Below are 21,995 nucleotides of genomic sequence, written 5' to 3'. Positions count from 1 at the left end.
TGCACTGCCAGATCTCCCCGTGTTAATGCCTTCCACAGCTTAGCACCTTCTCCACTATATCTTTTTGCTTATGATACCTATGAAAGAATGGCTTAATACATCTATTAGCTTTTGTGTTGTTTCCTTTTCCCATGTTTAGATTAGCTTTTTGCTGCACACAAACTTTATAAATGTGTTGATGTTCATTCAGTTTTGTAGCCAGATGTGAGTTTTTCCTTGTGCTGCTGTGCAGACAAAAAAAAAAAACCTGAAGGGCCACAGTGGGGAATTGGCGCAGAAGCCCCTTCCTTCTCAGGGATCAAAACATGACGGCATATTCCACACATATGCCATCACTTTATGGAATGGGAATACCCCTTTCATACTTGCAATCCCCATAATTAACAGTGGCATCTTGTCTAAAGATCCCCATACACCTTCAGTAACTGACAGCCGAATGATCGTCTGGCCATCGGTTATTTCTCTGGCTCTTCCTCCCCATACACAGAAATGGTTAGCATGACCAAGCGTTCTGGGGTTCTCTATGGGGAAGGGTAAGTCACAGCAAGAGCGATCTCTCTGAGACTTATCTCTCTCTGAACAAAGGGGTCACCCATTATTTTCCATCACAGCCAACCCCTCCCACCCCTCTCATCATCTGTCAAGTTTTTAATCTGCAGTGTGGCATTTTATTACAATATATTTGCAATAAGATGCATCAAAGGGGATAGGAAAATGTTCATGATCATACCAGAAATATTATTGATTTGGGCAAAATGCTGTTGTACAAGTATACCAGCCATGTAATGTTATCTACCTTACCATGAGTTGTACCCAATATATTAGCACCATTTTGATTAATGCCAATTTATATATTTCCCTATACTGCAGGTGTATGTCTGTTTTGTGCACTGAATACATTTTGGTGAGGGTTTGTCATTTGCCTGGTAGATGATTGTGATAGATCACTGCAGATATGTCATTGTGGTTGCATAGAACTGACATCTGCGTTCATAAGGAACAGAAAGGCATTGAGTGATTCAGGTTGTTGTGTGTTGCGTGGCCATAGTTACTGTCCTTTTTAGTTGTGATGATTGAACAATTACATGGCTTTTTATATTCTGCTTGGCTTATACAGAAACATCTGTCTTGTACATCTGCACTTAAGTTATAGTCTATTGAAATTTAATCATATTACGTTATTCACATTGTTATGTAGAACATAAATATCCTCAAGATAGTTGGAAGGCTGTACACAAACAATATCAGCTATGGATGCCTTCCAGTTTAAAATCTTTTAAGAATCTGCATATATACTGTGCACCTGCCATAAAACCACTCTTATGTCAAGTCAGGTTACCAAACTTGTGTGTAAGGTGCTGTATGTAATGTACGTTTAGCGTGTATATCGAAACAATTCCTGGCCTACACTAAATGTGTCCAGAAGGTTAAATAGGCCAGTGGAGGCCAAAAATGTGTCCTCTTGACCTCCATCTGCTTATAAATGGGATTCAAGGGAATACCACACACACTATTATAGTATGTTTGTTCATATTCCAGGATTATAACAGTGAGATCATGTTTCTTTTGCTTCTTTCAGCATGGCAGATAGCAAAACAGTGGGATCATACAAATATCCAAGGAGGGAGCCTATCACCATGAAAATGCTGTTTATACTACCAGCCTCACGTTAGGAGCTAGAGAAGCCGAGCTGACTGATTTATAGTATGATGGATTCCAGATAATTAGTCAATTATTGATTGAAAACCTTGCTTGCTCTGTGCTTACGAGTCCTGTAGATGGTCCTGACGAGTGACTGACAGCTTTCCCTTTATGAGTGCATTCTGAAATAGCTGTCAATCACTGATTATGACCACCCACTGGCTTCCCATTGAGTTCAATCAATGAGTTAGAAGCTATTCAAGATTGTTAAAATTTGGAGATGAGTGAACCTCCAGCATGCTCGAGTCCATCCGAACCCGAACTTTCAGCATTTGATTAGCGGTGGCTGCTAAAGTTGGATAAAGCCCTACGGCTATGTGGAAAACATGGATATAGTCATTGGCTGTATCCATGTTTTCCAGACAACCTTAGAGCTTTATCCAACTTCAGCAGCCGCCGCTAATCAAATGCTGATTGTTCGGGTTCGGATGGACTCGAACCCGAACCCGGTTCGCTTATCCCTATTAAAATTAAATGGCTGAAATAGAATATAGTTTGAAATTTGATGTAACTTTAAGAGGTTGTCACACCATTAAAGAGGCATTCCTAGTTATATTATATTATTATTATTATTATTATTATTATTGTTGTTGTTGTTGTTGTTGTTGTTGTTGTTGTTGTTGTTGTTGTAGTAGTAGTAATATTATTATTAGTAGTAGTAGTAGTAGTAGTATACTTAAGCACTAGACTGAGCACAGTTTAACATCTATACTTACCTAACTCCCTCCCGCTGCTGCCATTCTCCTGGAGCCAGTCCTGTTTCAAAGTACTTTTTCTGTTTTGGGTCTGCACATGCTCGGACAATCAGCTGTTGAGGCAGGACCCTGCTTATCACTCATTACTTATCCACAGGATAGGAGGTAACTGTAGAAGAGCAGGGGGTCTGACTGCTGAGACCCCTTGCACTCCCTCACTCCATTCATTGTCTATGGGCACTGGTATTCCATACATATACAGTACACATTTGCTAGATCCACAGGAAGCCAATTACTCTCTTATTGCTTCTAGATTGTTTCAGGAAACCAAAGTACCCAAAGGAAGTAAACCGATTTATTGAAAGCATACAAACTCCATGTAGTTGGGTTCCAACCCTGGAATCCAGTGTTGCAAAGCAGCAGTATACTTGGCCATCCTGTTGCCATATAATTTTGCTATATTGAAGAATATGCAGCATTTTTTATATTAAGTAGGAAACATACCTTAAATGTGCTGTCTGATTCTTTCCCATACAAACACTAAATGTAAATCTTAGTCAATAGATTAGGAACAGCTTTGCATTGGGACCAGTCTGCCCATTCTGTGCACTGTTTTATATGTGAGCTTTGACTGCTGCAAAAATGAATAAATCTCATGTTTGTTCTATCTTTTCTGCCCACTAGACCCTGCTTTAACTAATCTTCACCCTCTTCTTTACATTGTATTCCATGGAGCGTCAGTTTTCCTTCTGTCTTCACCTAATTCACATGGAAACTGAATGTCTTCATAATGCGCTCCCCTGCAGCGTGTGAATCTGAAATCCACCATTCACAGGTTAATTACTTGTACAGTCTGTCTCCTTCTGTCTAAAGGTTTGCTGGAAAACAAGGACTGTCATTTCCTTCCCTTCATATAATCAGCCTTGTATGATGAAGCACATGTTTGACGGCTTGGAAGGGGTTCCCTAAAGACATGGCAAGGCTCTCGGATAGTAATTTGTAGTAAAATTCCACAGTTCCCCTGGCACTCTTAAATACTCTTGAGGAATTTTAGTTACAATGGACCAATTGAGTTCATAAGGGAAGCTTCACTTATTCTCCAGAAAAAAGAAGGGAGAGACATGTTTTACAAAGCACAAGCATATTTTCCATTTTACTTATTAAAATAATAATAAAAAAAAAACTTTAAATAAAAAAAGTACCAAACTTTCCTAGGTGCTAAGTTACTTGTACATACGTGTAAGAATAAGCAGATATAACAAAATAACTATTATGTAAAGTAATATAGGTAGGCATCTCATAATGCAATTTTCTTTTCTTTCATTACCCTGTTGACACTGGCATGGTAATCCAGGTGGTGCGGTAATTTTTTTTAAAACACTGCCCTGTTCCCACGTTCAGCGGCATTTTTTTCTCGTGTACAGCCCACTCTATGCACTGGAGGCAGGCCAGGCGCCCCCCGTGTAATGATGTCCCCTCCCCTGAGTAGTGTGCCTCCAATAGAATCAACCTGGTGTGTGACCAAGGAGAGGGGATATCATTACACTGGGGGCGAGTGTAATGATATCCCCTCTCCTTGGGCACAAGAAGGAAATGTCACCGAGCGCCAGAACTGGGCAATGTTTTGAAAAATGAACCGTGCCACAGGGATCACAGCGCTGGCACCAACAGGGTAATACAAATTTTTTTTACCCCTGTAATTACCCCAGTTGTTACCCCTTTCCCTGTAACAACTGGTTTAGAAGTCTACTATTTGGAACATAATTTTAATATAATAATACATTATATAGCAGCAGTGCTGTACAGAGCTTTTCATCACTCATGTTGATTCCTGCTCCAGTGGGACATGCAATCTAAATTGTAAATGAACCTATAAATATGTCTTTGAAGTGTAGGGGGACATACACACTTAATGAAGATGTTGTCCTTAGATTTGAACCCAAGACCTCTGTGTTAACTGTGCTGTCATCAATATGTCACTAATGTACCGTCAACAGAGGTTCTTTGATATAGTTATTGGCTACTAATTTTTTTTTCAAGAAATAAGTTTCTAATTAAATTGTACTAAAGCCTCTGCTCCCACAATGCTCTGCTCAATAAAATGTGCACTGTGTTATGTATAAACAGGTCATAGCTTTGGCTTTCCTTTTTATATTAAAACATTTGGTATGGAAATCCCCATCCTTGCCTTCATTCCAAGGCTTTTACGTCTGTTCACGAAACAAGAAACTTTTGGTTTTGTACTAGTGATTCACAAACTGCTTATAATGATGAGTTGCGCATATCTATCTATGTAAATACAGTATGTATATGTCTGTGTGTGTGTGTATATATTTATATATAAAATATATACACGCGCGCACACACACACACACACACACACACACACACACACAATCCTTTCTTGTCCTTGTTCTACTCGGCTGCACATTCCATTGATTTCTGAGAAAGGAGAAGTCTTTTTTTTTTTTTTCTCTTTAGATGAAGTTGTTATTAAAGGACAATGCCCATCATTCCTAGCTGGTGTTGTCAGTGTATTTTTATACATGTGTATTGTGCAAGGTGTGCTTTCGGTGTTCATATACTGTGTACCTAGATGTATCTTAGTGGCAATCTATCACTATTTTTTGGTGTGTCATCTGTGCATATGATACTTTGTAATATATAGTATAGGGAAATGAGCCATCATTCTTCCCTTCCTGCCTAACCACTCTCTGTTAGTGTTCAGAAACTTGCTCAAGCTGTAAACCGGTAGATGATGAGAAGAAGAGGGGGATGCAGCTGCAGCTTCTCATTCATTGTTTAGTACAACTGAATGTTAGGTGGAGGAGGTGAAGCATGGCAACAAAGGGAGACATCTGGTTAGAAGCAGTGAGCACAGACCTTGCATCACATCCCAGCCTACTCAGAATGCATCAGGAGACATAATATAAAAAAGCTGATTGGACACAGCCTTTCTCACTGCATATTTAATATATTGGATACATTACTGTCACAAGCATCACATCTTGTCAAAGGCAAAGAACTCTTTCATATCTGTCTGCAAATGGGTCATCATCACATGGTTGTAGCATGCAACCTGACATGACTGGCACACCAAATCTGCTTATATTGGTGCTTTTCTGGCAGACCACACAAAATAGCATTGAGGACAACATGTTTACACCAGGACATGAAATATGCATCAATGAGATATCATATATATGGACTGTATAGTGTCTAAATTGTTATGGCTGTTGAAGCACCCACTGGAAGCCTAGTGAGAAAGTCCTGGATTTCAGGTGCCATGTGCCAAGTTTTGTGTAATATCCCACTATTTTCCATTGACGTTTAAAATCAGCCCCACCCTGTCATTGTGCTCAGTCCCCAGTCAAAAACACAGCAAAGCCTTGTCCACCGGAAGGATGCGTGGAGTGGTTACATAGAGCTTGTCCTGTGACCTATGTACTTTAAGAGCTGCTAAGGTCCCCCCTAGATGCTGAGACCACTGGGCGCCATCATTGTGCATCATTAGCAGAGAAGGCCAATGAGGTGTGGCTTGAGAAGTTGGATGGCGCCCTAGGGAGTCTTGGAAAACCTGGAAACAGCCATAGGCTGTATCCATGTTTTCCCTGCAGCCCTAGGGCAGCATCGAACTTCTCAAGCCACCAGGAGTCAAATGCTGAGCGCTCGGGTTCAGAGAACGTTGCTGAACCTGAACAGTTCGTCAAGTCTGCTCAGCGCTGCTTGTTATGTCTGATTCCACCCATTGAGGCCTGTGCCCACATTTACTATCTCTTTGTTACTCCACATGCACCACAATGGTGGTGCACAGCACTTGAGACACATTTATTGTGCTGTGTGCGCCAAAACCCCCCCAGAAAACGGCAACTTGTTGAATGAGGGGGAATGGCAACAAGTTTACTGCGATCATGGAGAAATCACAGCAAGCAATTCAATATCATCCCAAGAAATAAATGTTAAAGGGGTTATCCAGTGCTACAAAAACATGGCCACTTTCCCCCTACTGATGTCTCCAGTTTGGGTGGGGTTTTCAAACTCAGTTCCATTGAAGTAAATGGAGCTTAATTGCAAACCACACCTGAACTGGAGACAACAGTAATGGGAAAAGTGGCCAAGTTTTTGTAGTGCTGGATAACCCCTTTACGTCCTTGCACTTTATTTAGCGACTCTGCATAGTAAAAAGAACAGTCTACAAGGTATTTAGTTACAGGCCAATTGCCTGCGTGATCCCAGATTTTACTTGAATACTTAACTCACTACCATTAGTTAATTGTAGTCGCTTCAATGGCCTGAAAAGAATATTGGCCATCTACATCAGCAGATTTCATAGACTTTCATGTGCTGGATGAAAAAAAAAAGTCTGTTAAAACAAATTACTCATATTGTAACAATTTCTACCACACCCTTATGTGGCATTTTACAGGAAACACAAGACGCTTCTGTCAGTGAACTGTCCTTTCAAGAGCCAGGAAGAGATGCTGAAGTATAATAAAACCGTTATACTGCGCCATCAATGCAGGAGGAGATCGGCTAGCCGCAAGGTTTCCCGCTAGCCGTCAGTCTGACTCCATGAGATGTAACAGAGCATTTAATAAACTGAGATCTCACTAGAGACAGAACAGATAAAAATAGTTACAAGTGTTCAGAAAGCCGTCCGTATAGGTGGCATTGCTATAGCAACAAGTCTGCAGTGCTAGTGTATGGAGCGAAGAACACAAGTAGATGTGTCAGCAGCAGGAAGGCTATAATGGGGGATCATCTATTAGTTTTATGTCTGATTGTGAGGGAGTTATGATCTGTAATAACACAAGGAAGAATACAACCAATGCATTGAGAAGTAGAGATAAGTAGTGTGTGTGTTCTTAAGTGTACTTTGTCATGAGAAGAATTCTTGTTACTTGTGGAACAAGGACAGAATACTCCATGTGAGAGCGTATTGTCAGAGCAGGACGTATAGACTGTGCCGGCCATGCTACACGACAGATGCTTCTGATTTGTGAGAATTAGTTCTGTAGCAAAGCAAGAACCAATTGTCTGCATTTCTTTTCGGAAGTTTTGCTTTGGTTAAAGAATGATTTGGATTACAAGTGAGGTCCTGGAACTAATTATGCTCGTAATCCAAGGCACCACTGCACTTCTTTGGGCTCAAGTGTCAAAAAGGCCATGCTGAGTTACAGTATGCATGTTATTGAACTCCCCACCCTCCTCCCTGTGCTGGACCTTGTACATCAATCAGTTGAGGCAAAAAAAGAATGAGAGAGGGAAAGGGAGTGCATGCTGCGGCTCAGCAACACCTCCTTCACACATGAGCCCTGACTGTGATATAGAGCTGACCTGTTCCCTTAAAGATACATTGACAAAAGTTGTAAAACTTTTTGCATGGACTCTGGGCTGTGGTAGGCCCAGACATCAATAGGTACGGGCTGCCGAGGTCCAATAGAATACAATTGACAAGACTTGCAGCACGTCCATAACTTTAGCATAATATGCATTGATTATTGCTGCCTTAGTTACACAAAAACTCACGTGTAATTTTACTGCATTAGACAAAGTGCATTGCAAACAGTGCAAAGGTTATTTGCAACAGTAGGATGTGGAGCTAGGCGATATGGCCAAAAAAACCCTTTTTTTTAAGATTATAATTGATTCTTGATTTAAATCTCAATTAATTAATTTTATTTATTTATTTTTGCTAAATAAGCACAACATTCACCATATCCTGTTAGTCTTAGCACTGTCAGCTTATTCAGGGAAGCCAGGCTTTCCTCATTAAAACTGTCCACATCTAGCATTTGTCCCGTTCCCCCTTTTGACCTTAGTCTGCAGCTTGTAGTCTTCTTGAAATTTGGATACAAAAATGTGCTGGCGAAACAAACTACTTTTAGGTTCACATCTGCCCTGTTTTATTCCATTGGAATTCATCGGCAAACAAAAAAAAAACAGCCTTGCTGGATCCACTGCATGCCAGATACCAATAGCATCTGACGGACAGGGTCTGTCAGACTACGACCATGGTGCCAAGTGTATTACTGGATGAAATAGTGCAGGGTGATGTTGTCCATTATTTTCAGTGGAATCTACAACAGAGGCTCCAACTTTGATATGTGATGTATGGGTATATAGGTTTGATAAAATAAGCTGTCACTTTCTGATCAATGATTGTAGTAATAAAAGGGCCGCAGCAATGTGGAAAGTCACCTCCAGAACTTCTACAGTACTGTACGCATTCAGTTGATTGGCAAGCCAGGTTCTGCTGACAGTGGCAGGTACTACTTACCCCATAGTGGATCTTTGCCTCACTTGTATGAGATATTTAAGGTATAGGAAAGTATTAGGTAGATACAGTAGTTATATTTTATTTCTTAAATCTTGTAATTGTCTCTTTAGGGGACAAACACACTTGGCGCATCCGCAGCGAGTCCTCTCGCTGCGTATTTGCAGCGAGACTTGCTGTGGATCCCGGCCCTATTCTTTCAATGTTAGACAAAATCGCAGCAGGGATGTACTTCCCTGCTGCGAGTTTGTCCTAGCCCGCCCATTAACCCCCCGGACGCCGGAGCATATATTTTACCTGATCCCGGCGTGGCTTGCTTCGGCGGTTCCCGAAGGCTTCAGCAAGCCTGAGCCGGGATAAGGTAAAGTATATGCTCGCTCCTGTGCCCGCATTTACTATCTCTTTGTTACTCCACATGCACCACAATGGTGGTGCAAAGCACTTGAGACAAATTTATTGTGCTGTGTGCGCCAAAAAACCCCCAGAAAACGGCAACTTGTTGAATGAGGGGGAATGGCAACAAGTTTACTGCGATCATGGAGAAATCACAGCAAGCAATTCAATATCATCCCAAGAAATAAATGTTAAAGGGGTTATCCAGTGCTTAGTGGGAGGGAACCCTAGCCCCTCTATGATAGGGTTCTATTGATTCTAATGGAGTCAGGTCATGGAGGGGTGGGTCGGCCCGCCTCCAGTGCTTCAACCTGGGCCTGGTGGTACAGTCACTTTAAATATCATTTGGCAGCTGATGGTGCTTTGTGTGTTCATTTTTGACTTTCTTGTGTTTGCCAAGCTTTTGTTTAATCTTGTGTGAAAAGAATTTGTAGAATTTTCTAAACTCTAAAAAGAAAATGCACTGATGTTGTATTGTGTTAATGAAGTTGCTATAATAGCAGCTATCAGTTCTTGGAAGTGTAAACTATGGAAATCGTCTATTGGAGGGGTTGTGATTGATCCAAGTCTGTAATGATGCCGGCTTCTGGTAGATGTTCTGATGTAATCATCATTGTGGAGTCTTACAAATCACTTGGAGCTGGACCGACCGGCCATTTACTGGGAGATTTTAAAATAATCTTTGCCCTCGAAAATAATTGTGAAGTTTGTTTGACAAGTTGTGAGTTCTATTGTGGTTCAAACATTTTTATTAAGCTTACAAAAGCAAAAGCATGTCAGTTATATACACATATAGAGTGGTCTACTAACATTAAAGGAGAAGAACATTTTTATTAAAGTATTGTATTGCCCAGCAGAAGTTATTCAAATCACCAATATACACTTATTATGGGAAATGAACAAAAAATCCTATTTTCACTGCACTTACTATTGCATCAAGGCTTCACTTCCTGGATAACATGGTGATGTCACGACCCGACTCGCAGAGCTGTGCGGGCTGTGGCTGCTGGAGAGGATAATGGCAGGGGGACACTGAGGGACACAGGGCACTGGAGGGACACTGAGCATCCCTCTACCATCATCCTCCCCAGCAGCCACAGCCCGCACAGATCTGGGAGTCTGGTCGTGACATCACCATTTTATCCAGGAGGTGAAGCCTTGATGTAGTAGTAGGTGCAGGGAATAAGTGTATATTGGTAATTTGTATAACTTTTGGGGGGCAGTTTTTATATTGAAAGAAGGTTTGGTGATGCTCTTTCTCATTTTCCATTTTTACTATCCATAATATAAAATAATATTGAAATCTTGCAGTTTTCATTCTCACCTCTAGGTCTAAAGGTCGAGGTAAAACTAATTTTTACCTCTCTCATAGGGCCCCGTATTAATGGAGAACTCATGGAGAACTAATGGAGGATTGGGGTGGGGGAGCATAGTCAAGAATGTATACTTACTGCTCTCTGTGCCCCCGCAGCGCCAAGTCAACAGGCTCTCAGACCCCTGTCGGATGTCATTTTCTACTTGCTTCCTGGTACGTCACGACTCGGGTGAAAGTAGCTGACTCGCCTAATGGATTGCTCACTCAACCAGTTGGTGACTTCATCTGTCCAATCCAAATCACTGACTGGCTAAGTGGACAATCCATTACCTGGGTCGTGATGTTGCAGGAGGATGCCGGCGGGGTTTTGGGAGCAGGGACATGGTGATGTGATGGGAAGGGAATTGGTAAGTATATGTTTATTATGTTCCTTCCACCCCCTTCCCACCGGACTTTTAGTCGATGTCCCTTGGAGTCCCCTGAGATTCCGATGATGATGAAGGTCACAGCTTATACTTACTTTCTATGAAGCCAGCTGGGCACATAGATTCATATCATAGGCTAACTGCACCAGCAAGATGTAATGTATGATAATTGCTGTTAAGGTCCAGGCGGCTGTGCTGTACATGTACATCACATGTCGCCAAGGGGTTAATGGGAACATGTTATATGGTTCTACTTAGTGATTGACTGCTATGTGTGCATATGTATAGAAGTGTCAAGGAAAAATTATCTGTTGCATGTACACATGGTCTTAGTGTCAGGTCGACCAAGGCCACAGTATGAGCTGTATTACCCACCAAAGTGTTCTGTTTTTTTCTGCTAACGTATTATTATTATTTTTTTTTTAATTCTAAATTTTATTCACATCTGCTGACGTATTATTATTCAGTATCAGATAATTTGTTATTTTCAATCTTATAATACATAAAACACGCTAATACATGCCAACACCTATTATCACCATTGCTCTATTATGGAGAAGTAAACTTTCTTTAGTTGATCTTGTACAGTTTTATATCTTGGGGGGAGATCTATAAATATTTAAATGTCCTTCCTGCTGGGAAACCTAGTGATAATCATTGATAGACTTACTTTAAACTGTTCCTAAGAAAAATACTACGGAGAGGAAATAGTAAATTAAAGCTGCACAGCGCTATAAATAGAACAAGACGGGAAAGCGTTTTGCAGCCAAAGCACTATAAATAATTCTGCTGCAGTATGGAGGCCAGGTTAGTCCAGTTCTAATGGTTTCCCAAAAACAGTCATTATTAAAAATGCTTGATAGATGACCACAGACCACCTATGTAACTGTAATGGATTGTTCTAATGTTAGCAGACCAACCACATGCTGTTTTATACACTCTACTGTGTATTTTTTGGAAGTAGTTTTACCCAAGATCTTTTAAGTTGGTTGCTTATTTGTGCATTACGCTGCCTTTTGCTAGGGTTGTCATATATTTTCTTTGGACAAGATGAATAGCATTCAATGGGAAATTAAAGTGTAGATATTTACAGGCCCCTGATCCACAATAATAGAATTGTATGAATGCCTGCCCCCGGATAATTATAGGCTCAGTCTACCCCCCCCCCCCCCCCCCCACACACACACACACACAAACAAAAAACCTTTTACATGTCAGATATGAGAGATATATCAAAAGTTTTGATCAGTCAGGTTCTGAGTGGCTAGACCCTGACCATTGCATAGAATGAACGGCTAGACTATTGCGCTGCTGTGCACTCCTCTTCCCATTCTATGTCTGTCTGACCCATAGACCTGCGTTTTGTGGCCATCCAGGTTCCATTACACAAAGCTGGAAGGGAACGAACACTATGTGTACCTCTCCCTACTTGTTCTACCAATTGGTCATTGTCTGAACACTCAGACCCCGAACAATCAAAACTTTTGACATGTCTCTGTGAGATGTCAGAAGTGTTTTCCTACTGACAGGTACCCCCCCCCCCTCCATAAAGCAGAGATACTAGACTATGTTTACACACTTCTGGATCTGTTTGCAGGCCTATTAAATTCTCTCATTAATGTCTGTTGTATAAATGGGTATAATAAAGTCTTCTATGTATTGTACATAAAAATCCAGTAATGTACTCCTAAAGTGCTCATACATATTGGCAAAGTCAGCTGAACCCACCGATTCTGGTGAGACCAGCTGACTGTTTAGGGGTGGGCTAACTCTCCCCTGGTAAAGAAGGATTGGGTGTATTGAATTTCAATGTCTAATAATTTTATTCTCAAGGGCGATAAACCATATCTAGAGCCTTACAGATGTACACCCAACTGAACCACGCATTCATGTGTGGGCGGATAGAAAGCATAGCTGTGGGACCAATAAACATTTGGCCAGCAGCTGTTGAAGGTGTATGGCCACCTTTTGATGGTACCTCCTCCTCTATCAGAGCAGTTGACTCATAGCATTTTATGGTGCTTCCAAGTGTTGTCTGTCTGTGGTATATTATACACGAGACATTAGGCCAGACCGACTCTGAGTGCAACATTGGAATAGTTCTGCATCTCCGGGTAGCAGTTAAAAACTAGTACCAGGAAATGGAGAACTGTTCAAGTCTTGAACCTTCATTTCTCATAGGCTGGTTAAAAATGAGAATCTGTTTAGTAGCTGCTGTGATGTCTCCACTTGGCACTTGCACTGGTTTGCATAAGTCTGTCGCTGTGTATTTCAGTGAATGTCTCCGACCATATGTAAACGATAGGGCCACATTGAGGCCCCAACCTAGTGATGACCATATGGCACCATATGCTTATCTGTGCTTGCAAGTTCAGCACTGGACACTCTTAGACTTGTGATGTAACCTCAGCAATAATGTTTACAGCTGTAGTCCTTTACAGTGTCAAGCATGGGAAGAGTTTGAGCAGTAACGGGATTGTAATTTTTTATGCTAGTGAAAAAAAGAAAAAAATCTGTATGGACTGTGAATCCAGTTAGTGTTTTACGCTCCAGCTGAAAACAGCCCTGCTTTACACATAATTGTACTCTGCTTTTGTCACATTCTTTGGACATTCCCCTTGGAGCTGTTGCTGGGTATGGTTTTTGAAGTGTTAGATGCTTACCATACTGATCCTTTGCTAAGATTTCAATCTCTATGTCATGTTTGTCTTTACAGCTGGGGAATGGCGGTCAACGTGTACTCTACCTCGATAACCCAGGAGACTATGAGCAGACATGACATCATTGCATGGGTGAATGACATTCTGTGTTTAAACTACACGAAGGTTGAACAGTTATGTTCAGGTATGAGATCCCTATTAACCTGTATAGCTTACTGGCTTCAGAAATTGAATAATGTTTTAAGAGAATGTGTAATCAATTTAATTTAAGTTGTATGAATTGGGCTATGTTCACACACACAAATATAGAATACCAAAATACGGCTGGAAAAATAAGAGTTCAAACAATTAAAAAAAATATATAAAAAAGAAAACTGCAAAAACAGGTTGTAAATATTGAGTATTCAGCCTACTGTTCAGTATTTTTATGCCCCATATATGCCATTTTATATGCCATATTTTGCTTTTATTTTAATATGTGTGAACATAGCCTCAGACGTATGTAGACAGACTGTAATGTAATGTATTGTGTTACATATATTATTATTTATATATTTTTTTAATTATTTATTACTTTTTTTTTATTAGAGGCCCAAATTCTTTCTGTGCTTCCAATGTAGTTAGTACAGCCGGGTGTGTGTGCTTTATGACAGCTAAAATTTAAAAGGATATTGGCAACTTGCAAAGTTATCATCTATCTACAGGATAGGGCATAATAAGCTGTTTGATGGGGGTCTGCGTGCGACCCCCACAAATCATGGAAAGGGTAGTAAACTATCCTGGTAATTTCCAGGAGCCCCATAGAGAAATATTATAGTCCTGTCCATAGATACTCCAATCATTCATTTGGGGGATCATCGTTCTCCATTTTTATTAGTTGGGGTCCTTGCAGTTGGACCACCACTGATCAGGTGTTTGTCCTGTAACGTGGCGGGTTAGAAATACCTCTTTAACCCCTTCAAGACTGAGCCCTTTGATGCACAAAAGTCCGGGTCAGATAAATGTGATGTTCCTCTCTGCCTTCTAAGAGCCATAATGCTTTTATTTTTCCACCTACAGGGCTGGCTGAGGTGTCATTTTTTGCACCATGATCTCTAGTTTTTATTAATATCATATTGGTGTAACAGAAAATTTTTTATTGCTTTTAATAAATTTTTTTGTTATGTATAATTTTATAAAATCTGCAATCCTGGTGCGTTTTTTTTTTTTTTTTTCGTTTACGCCATTCACCGTGCGGGAACAATAATGTTATATTTTAATAGATTGTACAATTCTGCACGCTACAATATGTAATATGTTTATTATTATTTTTATAATGGGCAAGGGGGCCTTTTAAACTTTTATTGGGAGGGGGTCTATTCGGGTTTTTTTAATACTTGTATAAAACTTTTTTATTACACCTTTTTTTTTTCACTTTTATCACTGTAAAATATGCAATCATTAGATTGCATGTACTTATCTATGCTATGCCATAGCATAGATCAGTGTTATCGGCAATCTATGTATAGAGCCTGCCTGAGCGCAGACTCTATACATGGATCGCCCATCCGACAGGACAGAAGTCAGGAGTTTACCCCTGCCTGTCGGCACATGCACGGCTGTGGGGGTCTCGATCACTCAGTGACAGATGCTTGATCTATCACTGAGCACCTTAAACGCCATGATCGCTGTAGATCATGGCGTTTAAGGGGTTAATGAGAGTCGGCTGCGGGATTGCAGCTTTTTCTCATTACCTGCGGCCCTGGACTTTGATGTGAGCGGGATTGCTATGCTCCTGCTCATATCATTAACCCCGTCACAACAGAAACGTATAAATATATTCCTACTGCCCACTGGGTATGTGCAGTAGGAATTTATATATACAGATTGCTGACGTGAGGGGGTTAATAAGAGTTTACAAATAAATCTTTTAGATTATTAAAATCTTCAGGAAGTGAGGGGGTACAGCCTTTTCCCATTCCTATTCTGCTCCAGGGGTGCTTCTCGTCTGTATACCAGGCTTGGAATCTCAACCCCATTTTTCAGAACAGAAAGTAAATTCCATTAATTTTCCCATTACATTGATTTTCCTCATCCTGTGAATGAATATATATATATATATTCGCAAAGTTTGCACTCTGGAAACTGTAATGTGTCAACACTTTTAAATGTAATATTTTTTTTTAATATGACTTTAAAAAAAATCCCCAGAAAAAAAACTTTGTGTAATACCACTGCCAAATATTTATTTCTTTTTTTTACAACCAGGCACATGCATTCAGTATTTTATTACTATTACATTTATTAGTGCAGTATTGTTTGCTGTAGATGGATTTAGAAGTTGGCCTTCTTTTATTTTGATATTGATGTGATGGAATTAATGGACTGAGAGAAGATGGTGATTTATGAGGTTTTAGGTTGGTCAACCATACTGCTTTTATTATTCGGAGAAATAATAGAAACTTTATTACAAGGTAGGGTGGTCACTCCATTCCAAGCACATACTGGAAATTTATAAATATGTGGTAATAATATTCATTGCAAACAATAAGGGCATTTTATCGTTAAATGTAATCAGTTGGGCATATCTATCAACATTTTATGCTAGTTTAGTACATATGTTGAAAAAATATGGTGCTTTTTTCACCTAAAATAGTTTGCTGATCAGTCTGGTACACTCTGCCCCTGTCCTCCATTGTGTCTCCATATTAAAGCCATTTACATCTTTTTATTGCACGCGCATTCACCTCCAAATCGCATCCATAGCTGCCAGCAGTTGGTAAAACATGTATTTTGACTCACACTTGGTCAGCACACCTTAGGAAAGCGTAGGAGTCTGTAAAGAATGATATGGTATTTTTTTTTCTATTTTACATTGGTTGCTAAAGGAAACATATTAGCAAATGGGAGATGACTGTAACATGCAGTTACAAAATGGAGAAATCCAGCACATGTTGCCTTGCTTGTAGATAAAACCAAACTTTTTATTATAATAAAAAGGGACAAGGTAAAAACAAACACCTTTTAGGTACATATTGATCAACAAAGACATTTCAAGCCTCTAGTGCTGGCTCCTAGTCATAGTTAACTGATCTTTGGTAGACTGACAGTGCGCAGCCATTGGTGAACACTAGAGATGAGCGAACCTGGAGCATGCTCTAGTCCATCCAAACCCGATCGTTCGGCATTTGATTAGCGGTGGCTGCTGAAGTTGGATAAAGCCCTAAGGCTATGTGGAAAACATGGATATAGTCATTGGCTATATCCATGTTTTTCAGACAACCTTAGAGCTTTATCCAACTTCAGCAGCCCCCGCTAATCAAATGCCGAACGATCGGGTTCTGATGGACTCAAGCATGCTCGAGGTTCACTCATCTCTAGTGAACACATGAGGGCATAGTTTTCAGACACACGCTTTTACCTGTATGTGGGAAACAAACCCTAGAGCAGGGGTGGACAATTAATTTTCCCATGGGGCCACATAAGAATTAGGCCCCGTATAGTAATATCATCTCATTTTATGACCCCCCCATATAGTAATAATGTCCCCTACTGTGCCCTCTATATAGTAATAATGCCCACTACTATGTCCCATGTAGTAGTAATGTCTCCTGCTGTGCCCCCATATAGTAATAATGCCCCCTGCTGTGCCCCACATAGTAATAATGCCTCCTGCTGTTCACCACCACACATTACCCATTGTAATAATAATCCCCATGTTGTGAACAGCTCCCCACCCACAGTAATAATGCCCCTGCTATGCACCCCCACTCATAGTAATAATGCCTCCTGTTTTGTACAGCCTTTCCCGCAAAGTAATAATGCCCCTGCTATGCACCCCCCCAAAGTAATAAGACCCCCTTTTTTGTACAGCCTCCTCCCCAAAGTAATAAGGCCCCTGTTTTGTACAGCTCCCCCCCACATCCATAGTAATAATGGCCCTGTTTTGTACAGCTTCCCCACCACAGTAATAATGCACCTGCTATGCACTCCCCACGCATTGTAATAAGTCCCTCTGTTTTGTACAGCCCCCCCATCCACAGTCATATTGCCCCCCTGCTGTATACAGCCCTGCTCATAGTAATAATGCCGCCAACATAAAACAAATACATGATACTCACCTATTCCAGGAAAGCAACAGGTTCCTCCATTATTGCACCTGCTGGACACGTCCCAGCTACTCATAGGCTGCGAGCATGAAGAGTCCACAGCCTATGACAATGAATAGAGCAGCATGACACTGACTATTCTGTCCCTTATGTTCAGCCCATTCATCCTGCAGTGAGCAGACTGAACATTAGAGAGACGTCACATACTTAGAAGCTGCACAGCCACAACTTCTAGGAATGCTGAAAGGTGACGCAGGTAGGGCAGAATTAGTTAGCGGGCCACATGTGTCTGCCCTAGAGGGGCCCAGTATAGAGTGGGTGAAACAGTTTGGGTAATGAACAGTACTTTTTGGGGGAGATTTATCAAAAAGGTGTAAAGTAGAATTGTCTACCAATCAGATTCTACTTTTCATTCCTCACAGAATCTTTGGATAATGAAGGGTTAAATCTGATTGCTAGGGGCAAATTAGACAATTGTACTTTACTCCAGTTTGATAAATCGTCCCTAATTTATGTCCATTGTCAGCTTATGTCTCAACCAACAAAAAGTTATGCGAGAAAGATAAGGCTTAGTGGCAGTCTGTAGGTGAAGCATGAATAGGTTTCTTGCAAATTACTAATAATATAAAGGATCTATTTTCTAAATTATACATTTCCTTTATGTAAGGCCGTGTTCACACAATAAATTCAACCCCATCATGGTTCTGATAACTTCTTGAAGCTGATTTACAGTAACTATAGTTTCTTCCTTTTTTCCCTTTAATTTATTTGAAGTGTGTGAAGGAAAAAAAAAAGTCACTGCTAAATGAAATCAATGAGACATGGACTTCACCCAGTTTTAGTAGACTGTGTCACTGAATCCACGTCAGAATGTGCATAAAAAGAATTCAGTATGAATGGCCCTTACTGTAAATAAATGTGGGCGGATTGGTAACAGAGCTGAATAGTAGAAGTTACAAGGAACATTGTATTTTTTACATTTTCCCTGGGAAAAAGAGAACTTTCTGATACTTCTCAAGAATGGCAGACACATGTGGGATAGAGGTCTTATATTGTTACATGATTTAGAATGCCTAATATGCTAGTTTTATACTGTTACTTTGTGTGTGCTATGGCCCTGGCTTCTTTACTGTATATCTAATGTTTACATAAAGCTTTATCTTTCTACATTTTATAGTACTGTATGTGTTTAAACCCATATAAATCTAGTCTTGCTCTCAGCTGAGCAGTGAATATACCTATATTCACTTTAATGGTCTGTGACAAAAGACAATTTTTTTTTCCCCTTATCTTGGAAATCCCCTTCAAATCATTGTGATGTAGCGTAGATGTGATTTTCCTCTTGTTCTAGTGTTTACATGCAGCCCTACTATGATCAGTCCCAGGGGAAGGAGAACAATTGTAAGTAATTTAATAGCAGAATTGCAATCAGACTTCTGTTTTATAGAACAATAGTTTATCCTCAACTAGCGAGATAAAATAGGACCATAAAAAAAGCCTTACTGATGTCTAAATACATGATTTTCAAGGAATTAATGGAGATTGCTTTTGGCTTAATGTTCATTTATGCCCATGGCCAACAAATGTGTTCATTTTCACATATTGCATAGACCTTTGTTCTTGTGACATTTGAGAACATAGTGCGGTAAAAAGCTTCTTTTATTCTAGTGAAGCAGGGACATTACCCAAAATTTTTAAACAACAGAGCCCAAAATGGCCTTAAAGCGTAACTGTCATTTCAGGGCCATTTTTTTGAAAACATTAAAGCGCAACTATAAAATATTTTGACCATTCAGTTTTAGTTAGCTTAGGTCATGATAAGACTTTTTGCAATATACATTAATAACCTAAAATGAACAGTTTTTTAAATACATAAGGCTGACTATGCCCTTATAGCCCTCTCTGGCTCTGACTTATTTCTGCATTCCTGCTGGACACGCCCCCTCCCTGGAGATCCGTCCTGAGTGTACGGACTCTGACAGCAGCATCAGATAACAGCCCTGACACAGAGAGAAACATAAACAAACCCTCCTCCCCCCTCTTAGCAGCACGTTCAGAGGTCACTAAGCAGAGCTGAGGGTGTTGTGTGTGTGTGTGTGTGAGGAGCAGCGCAGGGGAAGAGCTGGATGGAGGGACAATTACTCAGTGTTTCAACAAGGAGGGACATCCCAGCTATGACTTCAATGTGCTGCATGAGGGAGAGTGGGTGAGTCACTGAGGGGAGGACTACAAGTCCCAGCACAACACAGCTGTAGTCCTTCCATAGTACATATAACATTCACTATCAGATGTCTGAAGCAGGTGACCCACCTCCATGGCTGACATTATCCTACAGTGTAATGAGAGCAGGTGACTGTATCTAATCCCACTGTGTGTGATACCATCTGCTGGGGCTCTGTATCTAATCTTACATTGTGATACTGTATGCTGGGGCTGTATCTAATCCTGCTATGTGTGATACATCTGCTAAGGTGCTGGTCAGTGAATGGAGGGACCCAGCCAGGGAGATGAGGAAGAGGCCACGCCCACTTTGTCTCAGCCAGGAGAAAAATTCATTTATTCCTCTGAGCCAAACAACTGGGGATATCTCAGCGAATGTACACACTATCAATGCAGTTTAGGGCTCTTTTTAAAAGGTAACACGAGGGCTTTTTATTTGAGGAATTTCAGTTTTTGGCTACTGAAATTATAGTTGCGCTTTAAATATCAACAGTTCAAGTGATTTTAAGAAACTCTGTAATAGGTTTTATAAACCAAAAGAGTTTCCTTCTGGACTGAAAAGGCAATCTCCCAGCCTCCCCCCTCACTGCAGAAGGAGCAGGATTTCTGTGTCCATTATGTGGCTATGGAGAGGGGAGGGGCTGTTAGGAGTGACTGAGCACGGAGCAGTCTTGTAAAGCACAACACCCTGCAATCTTCTCTCAGTAAGTTCATAGATAAGCACTGACCTTTCTGACCCCAGAATCCTGCGGTTTAGGTGCCCAGAGAGTCTACAAACAGCTGACCTTCATGTCACCTCTTCCTGCTCCCTCATCTCCCTTGGCCCCTCCCCTCTTCATAGGCTTACAATGGAGAGAGCAGAACCCGTCTTTACTGGCTTCTCTGTAATGAAGACGAGTTTGCCTGATAATGCACAGATAAGAAGTCAGGGGAGAGGCTGGGAGATTGCTTCTTGAGTACAGAAGGAGGCTTTTTTGGCTGATAAAACCTATTACAGAGTTTCTTAAAATCGCTTATACTACTGATTTCTGCAATAAAAAAAAATATGGCAGTTACGCTTTAAGGATCGCAACAATTTTTAATTTAGCATTTTTTTTTTTACTCCTTCCTCCCCTTCTAAGAGCTATAACTCCTGAGCTCACTTTAAAGCGCCGCCGGACACACTGGCGTACCGTTACGGCATGGGTCCTTAAGGGGTTAAAGGAGAAGTCTCACCAAAGTTAAAAATCTCAGGAAGGGGGTGCAGGAACATAATAAAAAAGCATACTTACCCATCCACATACCCTTGTCTCACCTATCTCACCGCCCCTGTCAACCATGTCATTCTCGGCAAGCAGCTGTAGAAGCTGCAAGACACTGACGGCTGGCAGGAATTGGTAAATCAGAGTTTCAGTGGCACAGGGATGGGTAAGTATTAGAGATGAGCGAACCACGAGCATGCTCGAGTCCATTCGAACCCGAACTTTTGGCATTTGATTTGATTGGTGGCTGCTGAAGTTGGATAAAGCCCTAAGGCTATGTGGAAAACATGGTAATAGTCATTGGCTGTATCCATGTTTTCCAGACAACCTTAGAGCTTTATCAAAGTTCAGCAGCCCCAGCTAATCAAATACCCAACATTCGGGTTCGGATGGACTCAAACCCGAACTCGGTTCGCTCATCTCTAGTAAGTATGCTTTCTTTATTATGTTCCCACTCCCCTCTTCCTGCCTGAGATTTTTTTTTACTTTGTGGGACATTTCCTTTAAGGGTACAAACCCACTTGACGTATTTGCTGCGTGAATCAGTCTTAAGGGTACAAACCCACTTGACGTATTTGCTGCGTGAATCAGTCTTAAAAATAAGCAGGCAAAACGCAGGTTGGCTTTATACGATTGTTCTGCATTAAAATACGCAATTGCGTATTTTTGAAGCGTGAAGCTTGTTGTTAGCAAAGCATCAGTTGTTAAAATACGCAATTGCGTATTTTTGAAGCATGAAGCTACATGCGTTTTTCACACAGGTTGTTAACAACTGATGCTTTGCTAACAACAAGCTTCACGCTTCAAAAATACGCAATTGCGTATTTTAACGCAGAACAATCGTATAAAGCCAACCTGCGTTTTGCCTGCTTATTTTTAAGACTGATTCACGCAGCAAATACGTCAAGTGGGTTTGTACCCTAAGGGTACAAACACACCGTATACGCAGCAGATACGCAGCAAATACGCAGCAGATCTGC

General features: G+C 40.8%; 1 protein-coding gene across 3 annotated transcripts in view; it reads left to right on the top strand.

The window, feature by feature from the left end:
- The window catches only part of MAPRE2 (microtubule associated protein RP/EB family member 2), a 123,450-nt gene that overhangs the window by 65,323 nt on the left and 36,132 nt on the right, over positions 1-21,995 (top strand). For all 3 annotated transcript variants that reach the window (XM_069957643.1, XM_069957642.1, XM_069957641.1), the window contains one exon: positions 13,523-13,650. In XM_069957643.1, the coding sequence (XP_069813744.1) occupies positions 13,530-13,650 (121 nt within the window). In that variant the 5' untranslated portion in view covers positions 13,523-13,529. The remainder of the gene's footprint in view (positions 1-13,522; positions 13,651-21,995) is intronic.

Source organism: Dendropsophus ebraccatus, chromosome 2 (assembly GCF_027789765.1).
Source record: "Dendropsophus ebraccatus isolate aDenEbr1 chromosome 2, aDenEbr1.pat, whole genome shotgun sequence".
Taxonomy (NCBI): Eukaryota; Metazoa; Chordata; class Amphibia; order Anura; family Hylidae; genus Dendropsophus; species Dendropsophus ebraccatus.
Note: the sequence above shows the minus strand (reverse complement) of the source record. Positions and strands in the feature narration are given on the sequence as shown.